General features: G+C 37.6%; 1 protein-coding gene across 1 annotated transcript in view; it reads right to left on the bottom strand.

Annotated features, from left to right (window-relative positions):
• LOC126149209 (uncharacterized) overlaps nt 1–19345 on the bottom strand; it is a 209202-nt gene extending 189857 nt beyond the window's left edge. The window contains exons 1-2 of the mRNA XM_049915801.1: nt 19214–19345; nt 15217–15309 (exon numbers count right to left, since the gene is read on the bottom strand). Coding sequence (XP_049771758.1) covers nt 15217–15294 — 78 coding nt within the window. The 5' untranslated portion in view covers nt 15295–15309; nt 19214–19345. The remainder of the gene's footprint in view (nt 1–15216; nt 15310–19213) is intronic.
• Nucleotides 19346–25289: the final 5944 nt, after the last annotated feature.

The raw sequence follows: 25289 nt of genomic DNA, 5'->3' as shown, positions 1-25289 counted from the left end.
GGCATAGTATTCAGTGCAGTTGTGTAACGCCATTGTGCCAGGGTGGACTAATGAGCAGGAGACCTGGGTTTGAATCCCGGCCTTGGTAAATTTCCCATTCGTTGCTTCATTCTGCATAAAAACATCATAAATATATGACATAATAAAAGGAATTATCCAAACTGTTACAGAGATAATACACTGTACTGTGTGGAAAAGGAATAGAGGGAAAAAATAGGCAAATATGGACTGGAGGAAAGAAATGGAAGAAGAAGGAAGCAATCTGATATGACCCAGTAGATATCCTGGGGTAACACACAATTTATTAAATTTGTAAATAATTTTGGAGTAAAGGAGACAACACATCGGACAGTAGAAGCACTAAGTCAGCACACACACACACACACACACACACACACACACACACACACACACACACAATGTAGCTGCACAGGAGTGAGTGAGTGAGAGAGAGAGAGAGAGAGAGAGAGAGAGAGTGTGTGTGTGTGTGTGTGTGTGTGTGTGTGTGTGTGTGTGTGTGTGTGTGTGTGTTTTACAAGATGGCTGCCGAGTGAGATCACACGTATTTCTCTTTATCCACTAAAGAACCTATTTAAGAGGAAATAGTGCCAAATTTAAATTTTCAGTTTCATATACTGCTGTAGTGTCCATTATTGTTGCACAACTGAGTATTAGTGTCCCAGCAGAGCTCGTTCTTGAAAAAAAAATCGTGTTATCTGTAGTCCCAATAATCAGAACATAACCCAAAATTTTGTGTGACTGAAACACAAAACATTCTATTCACACTTTCTTGACAGTGCAAAATTCATTAAAAAAGACAGCTACTAGTGTCATCAGTGTCTATTGTGCAATAAAAGTGTAACTAAATGTTTCTAAATCGTATTTAACTCACACATTTCGTATTGTTTACTAGTTAGATAGATGCGATCTAGGCCTAAATTTTCCAACTTATAAACATTTAAAAATCTGACCAAACACGCTTGATACATAAATTCTCTAAAAGCAAAGTAATTACTAACTCATTCTTCTGTCATTGTATCTCTAAATTAGTACAAACACAACAACCACCGCACATAAGACCTTTGTGTCGTTTTTTTGTTTACATACAGCCAATCTTGCATCCTTAACAAATTTAAAACATTCTTTAAACTTAATTATTCTTTTGAAACTGACCATGAGTGAGAAATGTGGGAGCTATTGTAGGGTAATGAGTAGAGGGATTTGTAGCCAATCTTGTAGGAAATATTTTCACTGGGGGGATGCAGTGGGGAGAATGTTGGGAGAACAGAAGAGGCTCTCTCCTAGAACTGCAGAGTATGCAGTAGGAACATTTTGATTGGGGAATAGGAAAGGAAAATCTTTGCCCTTACAGCACAGTTGGAGGAAGCAAGGAAGGAACTGACAGCGATCAAGGGAGATACGGGGGAGAAGGGTGGTTGGCAACTGGCAGCTGGTAGGAGGACAGGAAGAGAGAGAACGCGATCTGACAGTTTTATCATCAACACCAAAAACAGGTATCTACCACTGCCAGAGTTAAGTGGAGAAGAGCCTCAGGTAGAATAAGGAGCAGAAAACATGCAGCACACTTCAACCAAGGCCAAGAAGCCTAGGACTGTACAAAGTGTTAGGAAGAAGAAAGTGCTGCTGTGCTAGGTAGTAGCCATGGGTGAGGTGTAGGCCCTCAGTTACAGGAAAGTTTAGGGGCAGTGTACCAGGCCACCAGTTACCTTCAAGCCAAATTCAGGGCTAAGTTATGTGATAGAAGACCTAGGTCTTTATGTATGGACTTTACAAAAGAGGACCATGAAGTGATAGTGGGGGGGGGGGGGGGCAGTTTGGACAGGGACGGGGCATATGACTTAGTGCTGACCTGGACAAGCTTTCCTGACTCATAGCCCCAACGTACACTTTGTTGAGCTGTTCTGGCGTCATGATCGGCCACACCTTGATGGAGCTGTGAGGCAAATCAGTGTGGGGTTAGGGATGGCTCTGATGGCGGCCAGCTTTGTCATTGTTTCTCTGGTGCCCTTCAGGGCTATCAACAGATGGTGTTTCACTAGGCATGGCCTACACCTAAACAGAACTAGGAAGGGAAGATTGGTAAGGCTGATTCATGAAAGTATAGGGGGTGGATCTCGGGCCGCACATGGTCAAATACCTGTTGTCATGGGAAAGTATGTATTTTTTAAAATAAATCCAGATAACAGGTTCCCCAGCCAAAAGAATATCTCCTGCACTTTAAAAAATACTGAAACAATCTCTCACAAGACAGATTTTAACACTCCAAATATCACACATACCATGTGTCACAAAGAAAAACATACAATTGGAAAGAGTGACATGTGCATTTCACAGACCTAACAATCCTCCAATTATGCAATAAATACAAATAAAATACAACTATTACAAGTTGAGCTCCAATCTTTGACCTGCACATTATTTTGTGTTGCTGAGCACTGGTGTAGAGAGACAGAAATTCAACATGTAGTGTTATCATTGTATGAAAAGGCAAACTCTTACTGCAAAACTACCTCAAGGGGTGGAGGATCATGCATTTATATCAGAAAAGGAACACAGTTCAAATCAAGACATGACCTCAGTACAGCAAGTGAAGGCAAACACATTGAAATTTCAGCTATTGAATTAACATGAGTTGATATCACCAAGAAATTAATCATTTATGTGTGTATAGATCTCCCAGTGGTAGTGTGGACACTTTTTACAATAAATTAAACACAAGTTCTAGATAAAGTCTCAAGTACAAAGGTCAACATTATTCTGTGTGGGGACATTAACATCAGCACTAATATCATAAATGACTCCATACGCACCATTATAAATATCCTTCAAAGGTTTGGCATGTCCCTATTGGTCAGTAGTGCAACAAGAGTTACTAAAATGACTGAATCGGTAATTGACCAAGTGGCTACAAATATGGACAAGAAAAAATGTGATGTGGCTGTAAAAGATCTTGGACTATCAGACCATCTCTGCCAAATAACAACAGTAAAATCAGCCATCGAATCATTCCCTAAACTACAAGCCTACAAATGACATCCATCACAAATCAAAATAAAAGATTTTTCAAAGGAACTAGCAAAACAAAGCTGGGATGAAGTGTATAAGGAAACCAATGTGAATATGAAATTCTCTAAATTCTCTACATTACTTAAATTGAACTTTGAAAAGGAATTTCCAAAAGTATGCATGTCTGTATCAACATCTCACAAAAACAGATGGATAACAGCAGGTGTTAGAAGTCCTCCAAACACTTAAATACCTCAGATCCATGGAAGAGAGTCACAATGATCCAGAATTCTTAAATTTCTATCACAAATACAAAAATATATACAGGAAGGTGCCGATTGCTGCAAAAAAGTCATTTAATGACAAAATAATATATAATGCAGAGAATAAAAGCAAAGCAGTCTGGGATGTTATAAAAAGGAAATAGGGAGAGGTAAAGAAATGCAGAATAACATACTGCTAAGTGAGGGGGATAAGGTAATAAATGATCCACAACACTAAGCAAACTATGTAAATGAGCGTTTTTCAAGTATTGCAGAGAAGTTACAGCAAAAATTCCCCATAACAAATATAACACCTGTAAATAATGTTGCACTAAATACAATGATGTTACTTCCAACCATAAAGAATGAAGTCAATAAAACTGTTCAAAAACTACAAAATAAAAAGTCAGTAGTCTTAGATGAAGTACCAACGTGTGTGCTGAAACAATTCATAGAGGTTATACAAGGCCCCTTAACAAATAATAGATGAATCTTTCACATCAGGGGCATTTCCAGAGCAGTTAAAACAGGCAAGAGTTGTGCCTTTGCTTAAGAAAGGTAATGCAGAAGACATAGAAAATTACTGGCCCGTTTCCCTGCTGTCAGCATTCTCAAAAACGATAGAAGCAATTATGAAAGATGAAGTGGCAAAAATACGGAGTCAGCCATAGTAGAATTCACAAAGGTTGCACTTGATGCTCTTGACAAGGATGAGTGTGTCACATGTATATTTTTGGATCTGTATAAGGCCTTTGATACAGCTGACCACAAGATACTATTAAATAAATTAGAAGCATTAGGAGTAAGAAGGGTAGCTAATGACTGGTTTCGATCATACCTAGCAGATAGGGTACAAAGAGTAGAGATAACACGTACTTGAAATAGATCTAAACATTTAGTAAAACACTTATCAGAACTAAAATACATTAATATAGTGGTTCCGCAAGGTAGAATATTAGGACCAATACTATTCCTGATATACATCAATGGCTTTCCCAGTAGTGTTACTCATGGTGAAAAAATTATCTTTGCTGATGACAGCAATATTATAGCCACTGAGAAAACAAGAGAACTCGTTGCAGAGAAAGCAAATGAAGCTCTCAAGGAAATTTACAATTGGTCAATAAACAGTAAAGTGACATTGAACATAAAGAAAACTAATTTCAGTTTGAAGAGGGAAAATGACAATGTTAAATTTAATGTAGATGGCACCTCTATAAACTGTGTAGCAAATGCAAAATTTAGAGGAATGAATATTGATTCTCAGTTGAAGTTGCTTGCAAACAGAATGTCATCAGTATGTTATGCCCTTAGAACCCTATCATCAGTGTGTAACATGCAGTGTCTTTTAGTTACATACTATTCATATGTACACTCAGTTCTTAGCTATGGCATTCTTTTTTGGGGAACAAATGCACAAAATATGAACACAATTTTCAAACTCCAGAAAAGAGCCATACGAATCATAAACAAATTCTGAAGGTGGCAGGGGTAAAATACAGGGAACGAAAGGTTATTTACAATTTGTAAAGAAACCAGACGGCAGTTATAAGAGTCGAGGGACATGAAAGGGAAGCAGTGGTTGGGAAGGGAGTGAGACAGGGTTGTAGCCTCTCCCAGATGTTATTCTATCTGTATATTGAGCAAGCAATAAAGGAAACAAAAGAAAAATTCGGAGTAGGTATTAAAATCCATGGAGAAGAAATAAAAACTTTAAGGTTTGCCGATGACATTGTAATTCTATCAGAGACAGCAAAGGACTTGGAAGAGCAGTTGAATGGAATGGACAGTGTCTTGGAAGGAGGATATAAGATGAACATCAACAAAAGCAAAACGAGGATAATGGAATGTAGTTGAGTTAACTCGGGTGATGCTGAGGGAATTAGATTAGGGATTGAGGCACTTAAAGTAGTAAACGAGTTTTGCTATTTGGGGAGCAAAGTAACTGATGATGGTCGAAGTAGAGAGGATATAAAATGTAGACTGGCAATGGCAAGGAAAGCGTTTCTGAAGAAGAGAAATCTGTTAACATCAAGTATAGATTTAAGTGTCAGGAAGTCGTTTCTGAGAGTATTTGTATGGAGTGTAGCCATGTATGGAAGTGAAACATGGACGACAAATAGTTTGGACAAGAAGAGAATAGAAGCTTTCGAAATGTGGTGCTACGGAAGAATGCTGAAGATTAGATGGGTAGATCACGTAACTAATGAGAAGGCATTGAATAGAATTGGGGAGAAGAGGAGTTTGTGGCACAACTTGACTAGAAGAAGGGATCGGTTGGTAGGACACGTTCAGAGGCATCAAGGGATCACCAATTTAGTATTGGAGGGCAGCATGGAGGGGGAGACCAAGAGATGAATATACTAAGCAGATTCAGAAGGATGTAGGCTGCAGTACATACCGGGAGATGAAGCATCTTGCACAGGATAAAGTAGCATGCAGAGCTGCATCAAACCAGTCTCAGGACTGAAGACCACAACAACAACAATAACATCAACAACAAAAACAACATGTATTTCTTTCTTTCACTGTTATAATGTGACCTGAGAATTTCATTTATTTCCTTCCAGGCTTGGATTTCATAAGATTAATCATGACTACATTTTCAAACCTATTCAGCATCTCCTCCATTACTGTTAGATGTTAATCTCATGCAACTGGAACAGAAAAGGGAGGTAATGACAGTGGCACGTAAAGTGCCCTCCGCCACACACCATTGGGTGGCTTGCGGAGTATAAATGTAGATGTAGATTTCTGTCAATATCAATAATGATTCCTGAAGATAGCATCACCAAGTTTTTTATTGGGAGGGGTTCTTGAAATGAGGTACTATTTGATATGAAAAGGTTGGTGTGGTTTAATGTTTATCTTGCATGGTGACCCAAGTTTACCACACACTTCTTCAGAGAAAACCCTTTGGTGTTTTATTAACGTCTTTGACATTTGTTGTGTTGCAACTGACCTAAACCCTACACAGCTGCAACTTTCCTCTGGACCTGTTATTTGCAATTTCCAATTTCTTCTGTACTTCATTTTTTGTACATATATTCTTCTTGCTCTTCTCTTGCATGCTATAGATTTTCAGATGTCACCAGTTCTTCCTGCAGATCTTAGCAAACTTTGGCACATAATTTGTTACATTCTCCCTTTTGAAACTAGTTACATATATCCCCCTCCATTGCATAGTCTCATTTTGTTCATATCAAAATCATGTTCCACCTTATCCATCCGCTCAGTTGTGATGATAAATTTTACACTTGGATACACTATTACTGATGCTACTACTTCCTACTGTCTTCTGTCTTTTGTAACATCCACCAATACTTGACTTTTTATACAGCTACTTCCAAATACAATTGTCTAGCTTACTCTAAAGCTGATAGCTGGAAGGCTTGGAATATCAGCCTTCTGAATTCACCCCCCCCCCCCCCCCCCACACACACACACAACTCTATGCTAACTGGGTCAAAGAGCCCTACTACTTCCTTACCGTAGATATGCTGAGTGATAATTGGGTTAACTATCTCTGGCTCAACAATTTCCTTTTCTTCTAGCAGTTCCTCTTGGTCTTCATTAAGTCCCTTTGTCCTTATAATTTTTATTGATTTAATCTGCCATCCCTCTACAACAATTCCAAGACAGGGCTTAGCTTGAACTAAGCTATGTTTCTCTTGTTACAATTCCTCTCCCTGTTGTTTTCACATTTTTGACTAAACATTTTGTCTTCTCTTGCCGTAACAAGTCATCTATATCTGTACCCCTTCCATTCTTCCTATCTCCAATTCTCCTCGTTGGTTATAATTGTTTCTTGCTTGGTATCTTCATTTTCACTAATCCTTCTTCCTAAATTTACACTAATCTTCTGCATGGTCGATCTGCTGATTTGACGATCTGTTCCACATATGTTACAGTAATATTGCTGTCTTACACCCAGTGCATTACGTCTTTGAATGGACTTTCTGAACAGTGCTTTTGTTCCAATAGCAGTTCCCCACTCTTACATGGCTGGTGAATATTAGTTTTTATTAAGCCTTCCTGTTCGCTTTCTGACCATCACTTTGCTACGAAGGTATTCTCAAAATTCCTTATACATTATCTTGTCGTTTTGTGGATGCTGTATCTAGTTTGCTGCTTCCTCCTCTACCAATCTGTCAACAAAGCAAATATTTTGCTGAATTTTCTTCATTGGGAACCACACACATACAAGTGCATTTTGAATTAATATTTTGATGATGACATGTCATTTAAATGTTGGATGTTTAATGACTTTTCCACCTTTGCATTGAAGTTTTGTAATAATATGACTGGGTGTAACCAACCTTTGGCATTAAATCTGTGAAATGGATTGCTTTTTATAAATTCCATTTGTGACTACATGCCACAACAGCATTCATATTATACTTCCTGGTAGATTGAAACTGTGTGCTGGACTGAGACTCGAACTCAAGACCTTTGTCTTTTATGGGCAAATGCTCTAGATCACTTGCCCACGAATGGCAAAGGTGCAGAGTTCATGTCTTAGTTCACGTCTGGAACCTCCATATCATGACCAGCATCACCATTACTGTGACTACTACTACTACAGTGATATAGAGCATTTGCCCACAAGCGACAAAGGTCTCGAGTTTGAGTCTCAGTCCAGCACACAATTTTAATCTGTTGGAAAGTTTCATATCAGTGCAGCAGACATATCAGAGCACACTCTGCTGCAGAGTGAAAATTCGGTCTGGAAACATTCATATTACTTCATTTAGGTCCCTCTTTTTTGGAAAAATTCATGTTCAGTGATTACAATATCTTCTTTAGTCTTACTCTGTACTGTTTCCAGTGAACTTAATCATGCATTCACCATCTATTCTACTGCCACAATTTTGCTCTCATTTTCCAGGAGAGATTCTATTTTTGATTTGGCCACTGTCAGTAATATTTCTATGTTGTTTATTTGTGTTCTGTCTTTTCTTAATTTATCCTGCTACTCATTATTTGCTGTTACTTGTGCCCTGAATCACTTTTCTTGCTTGTGAGATACTTGTTCTACTTTTTTGATATGTGTCTCAGGCTTTTTTAGTATAGCATTCTAGCAACCTATTAATTGTTAATATTTTTTTCCTAATCACGTCTTAAATCATCCAGCTCTCCCTTGGAAACTATTCTGCATTTCTGTTAATTTTTGTAGTAATTGCTACCTTTGCCTCCTTGCTCTATTTCCATGACTTCTTGTTAACTTCAACAATCTTAATGATCTTAAAACCTGTGCTGAAAATACACTCACTCACACAGCATATTGGTTCAGAGCAAATGGTTTCCTGCTAAATGAAAATAAAACTCAGCAGATATCTTCACTCTAAGAGACAAGCCACTATCTGATGACCCTAGTTCTGTTAAATTCCTGGGAGTTTATTTAGACGAAAAGTTATCCTGGGACCAACATGTAAACTATATTAGTAGTAAGCTATCTAGAGTAATTTATTTATTAAGACAACTCAGAAATTGTGTACCTGAAACATACATCAGATCATCTTATTTTGCATTTTTCCAAAGTATACCGTATTTACTCGAATTTAAGCCACACTCGAATCTAAGCCGCACCTGGAAAATGAGACTCGAAATTAAGGAAAAAAAAATTTCCCGAATTTAAGCCGCACCTGAAATTTGAGACTCGAAATTCAAGGGGAGAGAAGTTTTAGGCCGCACCTCCAAAGCGGAACAAAGTTGGTCCATTGTAATATGAGACACAATTTAGGTCGAATGAATGACGACACAGCTACAGTAGTTTGGTTCGAGCCGTAAGCTTAGCAGTTAAGCTTTACCAGGTAACCATTTCTACGCGTCAGGCGCTCCGTCCGTATTTATACGGGTACCCTTCGTTTTTCACGTGCTTCGTCTGGTTTGAATTGATTGCTTATTTTTCTTTGATCTGATAAGTGCTGTTCTCTTTGTTATAGGTGTTTACGTCACTCTGAGCTGAAAATGCATTACTGTACTGTGCCATGCATTGTTTGTCGCATTCTGATAATGAATATTTACGACCTGTCGCCGCTCGCGGCATGGTTTGCTTTTGTGCGTGCTACCGCCGCTTACAATAAAAAAAAAATAGAGGAATTGTCTCAGTAGTGAAACAATGGCAAGAGACTGCTATTTTTTGTTATTTTCATTGCTGCTTTCTTTGTTAATGATCAACAAGAACCAAGTAATAAACTGCGTATGATAGAATATGTTCTGAACGAGAGTTTAGCGAAAATTTTTCTCCGTTTGAAAATCTTTGCAGACCCCTCTTTAGTACATTACTTTCTGCACAGAAATTAGTCATCTTAGATTCAAAAATCTAGTCATTTGCCGTGCTTCATTTGTGACTGTATCCCTATTAGGCATAAGAATAATACGAATATGAACATGATATGATATGTGTATACTTCAGCGTTTGCTGTTGTCTCACTCTAGTTTCGTAGTTTATTAGCCAGACAGGATTTAAATGAGATAGCAGCAAACACGAAAGAATACATGGCAAAATGTTTATATTTGTATTATTCTTATGGTGAAGACAATACTGCATGTGATTCACAAAAGTTCCCATTAGCAACCATCTCTTCTCACAGGTAGGAAAAAATTCAGAACGTAGAATTGGCCATACTGACAAACATCACAAACAGTGTTGCCAGTCGGACTTTCGTAGTACATTGAAAAGCTGCTACATTCGAAGATGAACAATACGGAATTTGTATTTACTTCGTTGGATAATGTATGAAAATGCAGTGGTCGAAATTCGAGGCGGAGAAAAAAAGCTCGTCTTCCGCCTTTTTTAAAATTTATTTACTGACGCAGAGGTTTTGGCGCCAGTATTTATCTTTGTGCCTGCAAAGCATGCCTATGTAGCGCTACATGTATTCGACGCCAGAAGATAGTTGTGGCGGCACCTACCAACATATTTCAGAACTTCCGCTTACTTTGCACTCGATTCTAAGCCGCAGGCAGTTTTTTGGATTACAAAAACTGGAAAAAAAGTGCGTCTTAGATCCGAGTAAATACGGTAATATCCTATGGCATTATCTTGTGGGGTAACTGTAGTCATATACATGACATCCTATTATTGCAGAAGAAAGCCATTAGGATAATTACAAATTCTTCTTATAAGGCTCACTGCAAACCCTTATCTGCTAAACAAAAAATTATGACAGTAATAAACCTCTATATATACAATGTCTTAATCTTTATGAAGAAGAACCTACAAGGTGTGAAATGTTGAGAAAATGTACATTGTTACAACACAAGAAGCATCAAACACATATACACGCCTTACCACAGATTATCAAAATCAATAAATATCTATGAAGTCACAGGGCACAAACTATTTAATAAGCTGCCATTTGCTATACAGGATCTTCCTGAACATACATTCAACGAAAGACTGCATGAATCGTTTATTGCCCACCCGTTCTATGATATCAATGAATTCTTCAACTGTAAACTGCAGTAATCCAACAGATGACCTACTGTACATTTATTGTAATATAAGCTAAAATATTTCAGTAGTCAATAACTTATCACACTGTACTATAAATTGTATCTTTATGTGACGTTGTCAATTGCTGTAATGGCCTAAAGACAATAAAATCTTTATTATTATTATTATTAACCATATTATCTACATCTACATACTACATTACTCTGCAAACCACCATGAAGTACATGGCAGTTGGTATGTCTCATTGTACCAGTGAACAGGGTTGTTACCATTCCAGTCACATATGGAGTGCATGAAGGATGATTGTTCGAATGCACTTTGTGTGTACTGTAATTATTCTAATCTTACCCTCACAATCCCTATGTGAGCGACACATAGGGGGTTGTAGTATATCATCATCCAAAGCTCGTTCTTGAAACTTTGTTAGTAGACTTTCTCAAGACTGTTTACGTCTATCTTGAAAAGTCGATCTTCAAGAGTCTGCCAGTTTATTTAACTCAGTATCTCTGTGACACTTTCCTATGGATCAAACAAACCTATGACCATTCGTGCTGCCCTTCTCTGTATACATTCAATATCCCCTGTTAGTCCTATTTGGTATGGGTCCCACACACTTACGCATATTCCAGAATTGGTCGCACAAGTTTCCTTTGTAGACTGATTATGCTTCTCACTATTCTACCAATAAATCGAAGTCTACTCCATATGACTGTCCTTTTGACAATAAGTGTAAGTGTGGTACTGAGTCAATTGTTTTTCAGAAATAAAGAAATACTGTGTCTACCTCACTGCCTTGATCCATTAGAGGGATCTGCGAACTAGATTATGGCTAGAAGAGGGGCTATCTCAGCCATAAATTTGGTATAGAATCTGATAGGGATTCCATCAGGCCCTGGAGCTTTGTTCAATTTTACCATTTCTGTATCTACTGACATTCCTTTTATTAGCATCTTCTCTTCCTTTACTTTGACTCCTTCCTGCCATACATGCCGAAATGATATACTGAAATCTTCTACTGTAAGAGAGAAGTGCCCTAATTTAATCCTCATACCACTGAAAAGATGAGCGAAATAAGTATTAGTGTCAGTGGTATTGAGAAACAGCTAAAATTGTTAAAACTGAACAAAGCTCCAGCTCCAGTTGGAATCCCCATAAGATTCTATACTGAATTGGTGGCTGTTAGTCCCTCTTCTCACTATAATCTGTTGTGGCTATTTCACCATCTGCAAAAAAGGGTAGTAGAAGTGATTCACAAAACTACCATCCAATATCTTTGACATCTATTTGCTGTAGAATCTTAGAACATATTCTGAGCTTAAACCAAGTGAGCTATCTCGAACAGAATGACCTCCTCCATGTCAACCAGCATGAATTCCGAAAACATCAATCATGTGAAACCCAACTCGCACTTTTCTCACATGACATAATGAAAGCTTTTGATCAAGGCAGACAGGTAGATGCAGTATTTCTTAATTTCTGAAAAGTATTTGACTCAGTACACTCCTACACTTATTGTCCATGGATGATCATATGAAGTATCAAGTGAAATTTGTGACTGGACTGAGGACTTTTCGTTAGGGAGGATGCAGCATGTCATCTTGGATGGAGAGTCATCATCAGGTGTAGAAGTAGCTTCGGGTGTGCCCCAAGTAAGTGTGTTGGGATCTTTGCTGTTCATATTGTATACTAATGACCTTTCAGACAATATTAATAGTAGCCTCAGGCATTTTGCAGATGATGCAGTTATCTGTAGTGAGGTACCATGTGAAAGAAGCTGCATAAATCAGATCTTGATCAGATTTCAAAGTTGTGCAAAGATTGGCAACCTGCTTTAAATACTCAAAAATGTAAAATTGTGGACTTCACAAAATTAAAAGAAAAAAAAACAACAACATAGTATCCAATGACTATAATATCAATGAGTTATTGTTGGAATCAGCCAACTCATGCAAACACCTGAGTGTAACACTTTGTAGGGATATGAAATGGAATGATCATATAGGTTCAGTCATGGGTAAGGCAGGTGATAGACTCTGGTTTATTGGTAGAATACTGGGAAGTGTAATCAGTCTACAAAGGAGGCTGCTTATAAATCATTTGTGTAACCAGTTCTGGAATACTGCTCAAGCATGTAGGACCTATACCAAATAGAACTAACAGGCAATACTGAATTTATACAGAGAGGAGCAGCACAAATGGTCATAAGTTTGTTTGATCCGTAGGAAAGTTTCACAGAGATAGTGAAGAAACTGAACAGCAGACTCTTGAAGATAGATGTAAAGTATCTTAAGAAAAGCTATTAACAATGTTTCAACAATTGGCTTTAAATGATGACTCTAGGAATATACTACAACCCCCTATTTATTGTTCACCTCTTGATCGTGAGGATAAGATTAGAATAAATACAATTTGCACAGAGGCATTCAAACAATCATTCTTTCCACACTCCTTACATGAATGGAATGGGAAGAAATCCTAATAACTAGACAATGGGACATATCCCTTGCCATGCACTTCACGGTGGTTTGGAGTGTAGATGTGGCTGTAGATGACTTTTACTTGCAAGTAAACATCTACCACCATCAAGTGAAAAGGAACACAATGCTCAAAATATTGGTACATTGGGCTCGTACCCTCTTGGAAATGGAGAGTCTCACCCAAGAACTAGAATATCTGCACATAGTTTTCTGTAGGAACAGCTATACAGAGTGGCAGATTCTACAAGTTCTTTACATCACACTAACAGTAAAAATGGCAGAAATGAAAGAGGAACCTGAGAATATTGTAGCTTTTGTGTTTGCCCAATATAGTGATGTATTATTTGGAAAGATCAACTGATTCTCAGGAAACACCACTGGCTACAGACACTATTTGCTGATAGTGTCAAGGACTTTATTGTACTATCTAAGTCTGGTGTCTGGGGTTTTGCCAAAGATTGGCCCCATGAACACCAACAGAATCTCTTATTATTGCAAACAAACTAATTGGTGGTAGAAGTGCCATGTCTATTGGAATTGCACAAAATGGATTATGATCACAGTACAGTTTTGACACACATGTTAAAATATTGGTACGGTGTCATTAATGACTACATCAAAATGCAACTCAGAGACCAGCTAATGAACTGTGACCATGAATACAACCTTAGTAAGGCAGGGAGACACAAATTTATTTGATTAAGAAGAGAAAGGAGACACCATACCACTAAAAGTAGAACAGGCAGAGCACCAGAGGATACATTTCCAGGGCTCGTCTCTGAGCACAAATGAGAGCCAGTGTAGAGAATCGTAGAGATGAGGGAAGAGAGATATATCATGCACCCAGCCCTAGACAGTCAATTCATCAGCACACTTAGTGTTGGCAACATAGTCTTTTGCTCAATTAATCTCTAGCCATCAGTAAAACCAATCCCTCCTTTTTAACCTTCACCAACATATCTATAGGAAGAGTATCACTTGTACTTTTATGTGTCCCTCAACAAAACAACTCATTTCACCTCCTCAAGGTAAGTAATGGCCATCAATTCTGTCTCATAATTTATTGATACCATCATTATCCATATCCACATCCTCAAGAAAACTCATATCAGAAGGAAGATTGTTTCCACTGCCAGGGACTTGCTACAAAGTATTTATAAGTAAAAAAGACCTGAACCCCTGTGGAACCCATTAACATCATCATCATTGTAAACAGAATGTTTATTTACATATTTGACAATTTTAGGAAGTAGGCTAAGAACATAGGTGCAAGAAGAAGTAACATTATCTAGCCAGAGAATGAACCTGCATGAAAAAATTTTACAAATGGGTATGAAATTTATAAATAAAAGTAGGAAGTGAAAACATAACATACATCAAAAATACTGAAGCAGATCTAGAAAAAGACCTCACCAATAAATGCTATTATAGTGTAGAAGATTTTAAGAGAGATAACTATATGTTACTTCATCTGTAAGTAGGACCTACCTGAATGTGTAATTATATATCTTGTTTAGTTATGTATGTATACAGGCGATTAATTTTGTCTAGCTGAATGGTGATTAATTTCATCTATCTACAGATGTAACACCTAGTACACCACAACTTTAGATTAACTTTGTCCTGTATGTATATTACAACTGACAAGTCAGCTACAATGCATACTGTATCAGAACAAAGATTTGATCTGAGAGTGCACACTTGCTTTTGTCCTATATGAACAAATCATAATAAGAGAACAAAATAACACACACAAATGTCCACAATGCCTATATGAAATTCAATATTCAAATAGACACATATTTCCCTAATATTTCTGCAAAATTCCATGGCCTTCTACTACCTATCTAAGAATTAGTCATTCTCAGGACAGTATTTATCATAGCTAGGATGTGGTTCACATTAGATTTACTATTTCATTATTGATCCTGACAACTTCTAAGAAAATAATTAATAATAATAATAATAATAATAATAGTTAACTCACCAATTCAACAATAGCTATTAGCATTGTGCTCTGACGAAGCGTGAACACCGAGCAGCAGTTGCGCACTGGGACAACCATCTTCAGTTATGTTTTCTGGAACATAGCACCATTATAAACTGCAAATACTACCCTAACAGCTTTTCATACATATTCACTGCATACAGTTTAGTATTCTAACAAACTTTTATTGCAAACTTATTCAAATTTAAGTGGTTCACAGAGATAACACAGCATTAGACCAAATTTTCAGTGGGGGGATTCTTTTGGTTTACATAGTAAATCAGTAGACACGTACATCAATTTATAACCAATTGTAAAATCATTTTGGCTCTTAATTTATGTCATGAGACAAATAATGAATTCCACCCCAGTTTTCCACTACAACATTCTGCAAGAAGCACAAACAATTGTGTGAGTGCACAATGCTATGCCAAGTTGATCCCAAATGACTGTTGAAGTATCATACCCGTAAGGGGGGTAGGGTGAACAATGATAACGTACATCAGCGGTTGTGGAGTAGTGCACATTTTATTGCCTTTCTGCACCAAGATGAGTTCCATCTGAAGCAAAGGAACTGCTCAACAACCTTGATGCAAGGCTTGTGAATGGGACTGACCCAAAAAGAACAAGTGGCCAGCCTAATTTTCTCACACTAGACTGCACCAACTGTCTTCAAGTATGAAGCACTAGTAGACCTATACAAACCTGGGGTCCAACGAATATTCAATAAAAATTGCTCCCTTCCATCTAGTGCCTGATGCAATTTAAAATGTTGAATGCTTTAAGGAAAATACCTTCCAATTCTTTTACTAGGTAGAATAATAACTCAAAATGAGACACAAAAACTTTTTAATCTTCCAAATTTGAAGTAATCTCCATAATTCTAAGTATTCAAAAGTTGAAAATACAGTGTCACTAGTTGAAATGCCCTATCTCCAGGAACTTAGTGGTAGTTGCAACTGTTGTTTAGGTGCTGCAAAGCTGGACAAAAAGCAGAATACTGAAAAATCACATGCAGATAAGGAGCACTAAATAGGGTTCCTTGTAGGCATTTTACTTCTTATGTGTAATATACAAAACTGAATTCATTTAAAATACTGCCTTGAAAGACAACATTCTCTGGTTTAAATCGTCTGACATACCATCACTGAGTCCACATCGAAAATAACAGAAGGAGAGAAAGAAAGCTAAAAACATGGAAGACATTCACGAAAGCGACATACACAGAGCTGTCCCAGGATATTATACCTCCACATAATGTTGTAGGCCTTTTAAAGGTCAAAGAAAATATAGGCATTAGGTTATGCCTGTTGTATATGTGACTCCAGAATGACCTGGGAGACAATGGTGGGATGAAATGTTCTTAATTTACACTGTAAATGGTGAAGGAAATGCCTGGATTCCACAAACCAGACAGTGCAACAGTTCCAAGATCTTTCCCACTCACTTAGCAGTCCTAATGTCAACATTATGATAGTGACATTTCTGTAATGACCTGCCATTTTTCCATATAAATGACGGTGTACTATTTGAATTTCTTGATGAAAGGCAACCTCTTACATCTACACTCAATGGAGTGTAAATTGACAATTCAGAATATTTTTCATACTTCCTGCAACACAAGCATATCTTCCATCCACTGACATTTCCAAAATGTATTATCTACAAAACAACAACACTGAAGAGCCAGGTTTATGCTGAAAAATCACTCTGCTTAACAATTACTTTTAGTCATACAAAATTCTGTCAGATAAGTGGAAGTGCTATTCCTGTTAAGTTACCTACTAGTCTGTAATTGTCAGACTATTCCAAATTTTACATTCATGCTAAACAGCAAGGAGGCTAAAGGCAGTTACTTGACGAGAATTTTAACCTCGATCATGCTTGAGGGATCCCTTACCACGTATGGGCAGTGGTGGTCTTTCCCGAGTAACATAGCGAGTCCAACAGAGATTGCTCACAAGCATTCACTCACTGGGCTTGACCTGTAACCTAACAACACGAATTATCTCAGAACACTGCTGTACCTACAAAGATAAAAATGATTTCTTCTTGAAAGCTTATCTCTTTACATCTAGGTATATAATAGAAATTCTTGCTTCAGTCACCAATGACTGCTGTTTATTTACTTCACAAGATGGAGGAGGTTTATTAAAAGAAGATCCTAAGTTTAATAAATTTAGTTTGCAAAAAATGAGGCCTGTTTTACTAGTATGATTTAATAAAGACTTCACAAACAGCACATTACTACATTGCATTTCAGATTTCACATCCATGTATCTGAAGAAGTGGCTGAACACGTGCCCATAAAACTTCATCCTTCTCTTGCGTACATTGTCTGTGATCTTCTCCATCTCATTGTTTGGATCTTAATTTTTCCTCTTATATGTACCCGTACATAAAACTGTTTCTTTTTTGTGGTCTGAGTGTTTCCTTAAAAATTTTCTTTCCTTCTCCTCTGTTTATTCCATTTCTCCTTTCTTACTGACTACGGTGCTTCTGACTTAACAACCATGGTGTACAGCCTAATCTTTGGATTGTAGGAACAGATGTAATGGCTAGGAAGCACACAGAGAAATGGTTTAATATGTACTGAGACATCAGGAGAAATAGGCATACAGCCAACAGAAGAAGAGAGACTGTTCTGTAGGAGTATTACCTTAGTAGGTACACCAATGCTGAATGAAGAGGCATCTTTAAAACCTTCTCGACAGCCTGCGATGAAGGAAACAGTATTACCCTTTGTGGAACACAGAAAGCATATGATGAGCGGTTAGAGACACCAGTATGCTAACAGAATTATAAGTAAAAACGTTATCAGCAGAAGTCTAGGAGAATGCAACAAAATGCTGCTGAGGGTGAAACTGTAGTCACATGTTGGTAAATCAAGTGAACAGACCACAATCATTTGAATGACTTCAACTTCAAAACAGTGTTTACAAGTGACAGAAGATAATATGAATAAGTAATCTGGTAAACTGTATAGGTTCTGAGACCAATATATAATGATATTTGCCATTTTTTCAGTATTTATATTTAATGGCTATTACTTTCTCTTTTAATGTTCATTTCTGCACTACAACTGCCTTTCTCTTCCACTATTGTCGGCCTACATTGTCACTCTTAACAGTGTAGACTCTACACTGACACATCACAAATAATTGTGAGAATATTAATTAAATAGCATGAAAAAGTTGACAGCATAATACACTAGGATATAGATTACAAATGATATTAAGTAACCCTAAATTCTACCTAATATAACTGGCTGCCATGATTCTGGCAAATAATTCTGAACATAACGACTATATCTACAACCTATAAGAAACTGGCAATGAAGCAGCCGTGTACAAATTTTTATTATGAAGGCATTATTGATTGTGGCGAAACAGAATATCAGAACTTACGGGAGGTAATGGATGCTCATACTAGATGATGAAACAATATGATTAACCCCAGTCCATGTCGTCAGTGCTGTTTCACTATTTTCTTTCACTAAAGTGAATAGATTCTCCTGATATGACGATGCCTATACAACACAACAGTTGTCTACAGGCAAATAAATATGAAAATGAGGAGACATACTTCGGTATCCTGACATACGTTCAAATATAAGCTCATGTACATTCTATGGGAAACTGTGCTCTTTACTTAAGTTGTTCGAGGAGTTCTCATCAGCTATCTACAAAGTTATTAAGTTAAACCAACTGTGCAAAGACATTTGCCGTACATGGTGAGCAATAACATTCTTTTCCTCTTATTTTTACTGCTTGTAACGTAATTATACTCCACAGAATTGCGCATTGAAGAATAGCGCAAATGCTTTTGAACACAAGACTTTTTTCTTTCATTCCTCCACCTTCCGTGATGACCGAACAGAGTACCGGTAGTACGAAGTTAAAGGAATGCATTTTAATGATATCTCGAATGTCAGGGTAACATGTCGTTTGGATTGAAGGCAACTAAACTGTTCGCAACAATGCGCTCGCGGTTTTACCTTGAGCTCTGTCAGTTTAATTTGTGCTGCCTCACTTCCACACCTCACTCCCCCGCCATGTGCGCTGTCAGTTGCCTTCTGCTTGTGACTGGTCTCCGTAATCAATAAGCAAGCTTCTCTGTGACGTCACGCGCATACTGCACTTCAGCTGTTTGTTGCACACTAGCGTCGCAACAACGGCTACTCGCTGCACTGTTCTCTCGCAACGACGTCGTTGCACGTTTGTTATCTACATAGTCAAAACCCTTATGTTACATTCGACAATGCAGTGTAACAAGAAAATGAAAAATTGTATACATCTATATGGTATACATCGTAATTAATTATTCATACCTCATTCTCATGTGAAGGGTGAATTATGTACTGCGCTGAAAGAGATATATGCCAACGTCAAGTTCATATGGCTATTTATCTCAATGCTGCACAACACTTCCGTGGCGTTTTAGTGACTAGTGCTTTCTTTTTTTAATTCTTCAATAATGAAACTAGAGGCAAGTGTTGAACTTACTAAGTTGTAATGTACATCTTCACGAGTAGAAGCACAGCCAAAAATTCTTCAGCGGTGACACACTAATTATGTGATCTGTTACATCAAGCGCCTTATGACTCTCCTATAAGGCTCAAAAAATAGTTCTTCGCGTTCCGGCCTACCAATCATTCCGTCCACAACTCAAAGAAACTTGCAGCGGGACTTTGCGTTCTGGAGTTCCACTAGGAATATTTAATTGTAATGGCAGGACCTTTCATTTCGGCGCACACTGCGCTAAGGAGAGAAAGTCATTCTGAAAAAACTGGAAAATTTTTCTGTAGTTTTGGGGTGTCTATCTTTCTCACCAACTTGAAAACAGAATTGATAATGTTATCTCGGATGAAATTCCAGGAAAAATTTTGCTGTGATTCAACATGTGGTTTATCTCTGAAACGTTATTGCATGCCTGTAGCCGAAAATTAAGTTGCACTGTACCGAAAAGTTCACTAGAACTTACAGAACGTGACAATCCGATTATTCATTTCTTCCCAACAGAGTTACATTAATATCTACACGACTTAGGGCTATTCAGAAACATAAAATCGCATTTCAAAGCTTCATACACTGTAACAGTGAAAAAGTTCTTGTGTACACTCGAATCTCTGATTGAGATGTGGCTTCGCCATCTGAAATACGTTAATTTTCAAAATTCTGTAGCTGGATAACTTAACATCCCAATGCCACAACTGAAACTTCTAACGGACACCACGAAGTAGCAGCCACCTCTAAACTACGAACACTTTTAAATTATTCGGCAAAAGTGTGGCAGGTTTTACAAACATATTTCTTGTAAGTAATAAACATTATTAAGGACTAATGTGTACACTGAAAACTACCTCTACAATGCAATTAATATATCTTAAAAAAGAGCATGCCAACAGACAAGACAGTTACTTGAAATTTAAGGCAACAATGTGCATACCAACAGGTATGCGCGCGTTGTTTCGCGTTACTGCCAAAGATATAACCATCCGGAATTCAAAATGGTTAACTATTCCTTTACGACTATACCTTGAGAAGTGTGTGTTACGTGACTGTGGTACTACCATTCGCAAACACGCAAATTACTTGATTTTATAGGGAAAAATTTAAATCATGAAAATGTACGAGAAATGAAAACTTGGCATTTGGATGCAGCAATTATTGTATTGTATTTTATTTATACAGGCAATCATAGTATTGTACAGTTGTACATATGATATTGGACAGGTCAAGAAAGCATATTTACAAGTAATTTTTACAAATTGATTTTTACATTATTTTGTAGCGAGGAAATTATCTATCGTAAACAAAACAGTTAATACAAATCATAGTATTGTACGGTTGTACATATGATAATGGACAGGTCAAGAGCACATACTTGCAAGTAATTTTTAATAAATTGACTTTACATTGTTTTGTAATGAGGAAGTTAGCTATCTTTAACAAAACAGTAAATACAAAGGTTGTATAGTAAAATAAAAAAAAAAGCCAATACAAATGTAATAGTAAAATAATCCAGTACAGTATATTTCATAGACATGCACAGTATATAATAATACAGTATATTTCATAGACATGCACAGTATATAATTTTCAGACCTAATTGAACATTTATTATAAAATTCTTTACAATTTTAACCCCTTTCAAAAAAAATTATCAACTGCATAAAAGCATTGGTCCAAGAGATATTTTTTTAACTTGTGTGTGAAGGCTCTTGGGTTCTCTGTTGCTTTGATTTCATTTGGTAAATTATTATACATTTGTATCCCAACATTTAAAACACTTTTTTGGTAGCAGCTAGTTCTGGACTGAATCATATGTAGGTCAGATTGCTGCCTTGTTGCATAGTTATGAATATCTCCATTGAATTTTAATGTGCAGTAATTGTTTAACAGGTATGACTTGAGAAATGAGAAGATATTATAAATTTAAGCAGAGGGCAGCGTCACAATGCCATTTGTTTTGAAATGTTATCTGCATGATTCGTTATGTCTTAGGTTACATATTATCTGTACTGCCTTTTTTGCATTTTGAAAATATATCTACCCCCAGGTGAGTTCCCCCAAAATATGATTCCATACTGTAATGTAGAGTGGAAGTAAGCATAATGTACATGTATGAGAAGAGATTCTGTGACTGATGTTTTGAGTATCCGTAAAATGTAACACACAATTGACAGCTTTGTTGAAATATAATTTGTGTGAGTCTCCCACTTAAGATTTTCTTCAAGCCATATGCCAAGAAACTTGACAGAGTCCACACACATAAGCTCTTGGTTATTTAGAACCACATTGGGCATTTCTTGTTTTTGGGATGAGAGTCTGAAATTGATGTACGTTGTTTTCTGTATATTTATCATCAGTTTGTTCTCGTTGAACCATTTTCTGAGTGATGACATAAGCGGTTTAATTTTTTGGTTGTAGTCCTCTATATCAGTACCTGTTATTAGTATACTCGTGTCATCAGCAAATAGTGCGGTATGTCCTGTAGCAAGTTTCGTGCTTATGTCATCAATGTATAGCAGAAACAGTATGGGTCCCAGGATTGAGCCTTGAAGTACACCATATCTAACAGGCATTGTGTCAGACGAGTGGACAGTGCATTGATGGGTGGTTGTATTCTTTTTTTCAAAATTAATTTCAACTTTTTGTAATCTGTTTGACAGGTAAGATTCTAACCATTTGTTTGCAATTCCTCTTATACCTTTATTTGCTAGCTTCTTAAGGAGTATAGTATGTATGGTCAATTACATCAAAGGCTTTGGATAAATCTAAAAAGATTCCAGTGCTTTTAAGGTTTTGTTGAGATACTCATAAATAGCTGTGGTAGTTGTCTTTTGTTTTCTAAAACCATGCTGGTGTTTTGTTAATCAGGATAGTTTGTTAATAAAGTCTTCTAATCTGGTGTGAAATAATTTTTCAAATATTTTTCAGAATGAGCTGAGTTGTGCTATGGGCCTGTAATTGGCTACATAATTTTTAGGGCCCTTTTTGTGAAGTGGAGTAGTTTTAGAAGTCTTTAGTAGGTCAGGGAAAGCTCCATTTGTAAAGGATGCATTTATTATGTGGGTTAGGGGTTCTACAATGGATTCTCCACATTTCTTTACAACTAAATCAGGAATGTTGTCACGGCCACTGGAGTACTTATTCTTTAGTCCTTTTACAGCTATAAGTACTTCAGTATTAGAGAGTTTGTGAAGAAACATTGATGACTGTACTGGTACGGTTTCCATTAGTGTTTGGTGTTGAGTATTTGGTCTGTGGCAGTTTTTCTTTATCAAGTTTTCTGCTATTTTGCTAAAGTAGTCATTAAAACCATTTACCATTTTGTGGGGATCATTTAGGTTTAGTTTTAATGTTTTGCTTATAACATGCTGCTTACTGTTTGTTTCATTTTTTACAACTGTCCACAAGCCTTTCATTTTATTGTTAGATTCCTTTATAAATTTATCATTGTATAATTTTTTTGCTTGTTGGATTACTTTTCTGTAGATTGCATCGCGCACATGGTGGCTTCTGTCCGTCGTGCCAGCAGCAGCAAGCGGCGTCACCGCGCTGCCTTGTCCCATGGCCGGATGCTCCTACTCCATGGTCCTGGTTACACCTCGATTTTGCGGGTCCCTTCCTTGGATTTTCCTGGCTTATCCTGGTCGACGCTGGTAGCGGATTCCCTTATGTCTCCTTCATGACCTCCACGACGTTCGTCCGAACCATCCAAGCGCTTTCCCGCATTTTTGCAATTGAGGGTGTTCCGGAGACGCTGGTGACTGACAACGGCCCTCAGTTTACCTCGGCCGAATTCAAGGCTTTCTGCACCACCTTGGGCATCCGCTTGATTCACACCGCTCCTATGCACTCGGCGTCCAACGGATTGGCCGAACGGTTCGTTCGGACCTTCAAGATCCAGATGTCTTTCTGTCTTCCTAACGCTCCACCGTCCGAGAGGGGTCTTCCCCTACCGAAAAGCTTCACGGTTGACCAGACCAAGCAAGTATGTCCAGATCAGGGGAAACGAACACACGTTGCACAAAAAAGATCGCAAGTGGCGCAAAAAAGATCGCGAGTGGCGAGAAAAAAGATCGCGGGTGGCGCAAAAAAGATGGCGGGTGGCGCAAAAAAGATCGTGGGTGGCGCAAAAATGTCTCAAAAAAATTGGCTGTGGCAGATAAAGATAGCCACTAGCACAAAAAGATCGCCAGCAACAAGAAATCGACGCAAATGGATGGTACTGGTAGATGTGGAAATTTGCAAGACAGATTGTTGGTAGTGATTGTTGGCAGGGAAATAGCGAAAAACGAACGTTAAAACTATCGAATGTTAAATAAATAAATAAAGATATGTGGACTGTAAATGGAAGAAGATAATTAGAGGGAGGGAAATGAAACAAGCACACTTGGTGACGAATATATATATAACACTGAAGAAGAGAAAGTGGTTAGATGCCAGATGGACAGATGTAAGTAATAGCTAACAAAATGGACAAAACAATGAAGGATGTGGACCATATAGGTGATCTAAATGATTAGTGGAAAATCTCATATAAAGCTGTGAAACAAATACTAACAAAGAGATAGAGGGGCTGGCCAGTACTTACCTCAGCTCAGTATAGCCGATAGATACACAAAACAAAACAGAAAATTTTTATCCTAGCTTTGTTCCTTCATCAGGGAGGAGAGAGAGGAAAAAAGGGGAAGAAGGGAAAGTAGATTCAGTTACTCACAACCCAGGTTATGAAGCAACAGGGGAAAGGTAAACAGGGTGGGTAAAAAAGATGGAGGCATGGGTGTCAGAGGGAAGCCAAAGATATTCTACTGTAAGTACTGTGCCAGCTTCAAACCAAAGAGGATGCATACAGAAGTAAAGAGGTATATAGTATAAAGATAAACACAACTATGTAGGATGAAAAGATGTGTGAATGGCTAAAGAGGAAAGGGAAAGAGGAGAAGACTGAAGAGTAAATGGGAGTGAGGTTGGTTAACGTAGGTCAGTCCAGGGGGATGGCGGGATGAAAGGATGTGTTGGAGTGCAAGTTCCCATCTCCGCAGTTCTGAGGGACTGGTATTGGGTGGGAGAAGCCAAATGGCATGTATGGTGTAACAGGTTCCTAAGTCCCTAGAATTATGCTGCAGGGCATAACTTTTGATCAAAACATAAATGAGATACCTGATGCTCTTTCTGTCCAACTTCAGATACCTGTGCCACATTATTAACACTGTTATTATTCTCTAATTGCAAGTGTAAATTGGGGATCCCATATTTGTTGTTTTTCCTTGTCCCAAAACTGTGGACCTTCATTGAGACAGACTGCCTCTATGATTGTTTCTCCTATTAAACTGCCCATGGTTATCCCTATTATTGCTATTCTGCTGATGTTCACAATTTCTGTCTCTGTTACCATTTTGACCCTGATAGAAATGTTATCTCTGTTTCTGTAGTCATTACCATTGTGATCTCTATCATTTCGATTATTATCGTACATCCTTCTTTCTAATGCCCATTCCAACCTGTCAACATATTGTAAAAATTGTTCAAGGCAATCGTCAGATCCATGTGCTGAATACCACT

Source organism: Schistocerca cancellata, chromosome 2 (assembly GCF_023864275.1).
Source record: "Schistocerca cancellata isolate TAMUIC-IGC-003103 chromosome 2, iqSchCanc2.1, whole genome shotgun sequence".
NCBI classification, from domain to species: Eukaryota; Metazoa; Arthropoda; class Insecta; order Orthoptera; family Acrididae; genus Schistocerca; species Schistocerca cancellata.
This window is presented reverse-complemented; position numbering and strand designations above follow the sequence as displayed.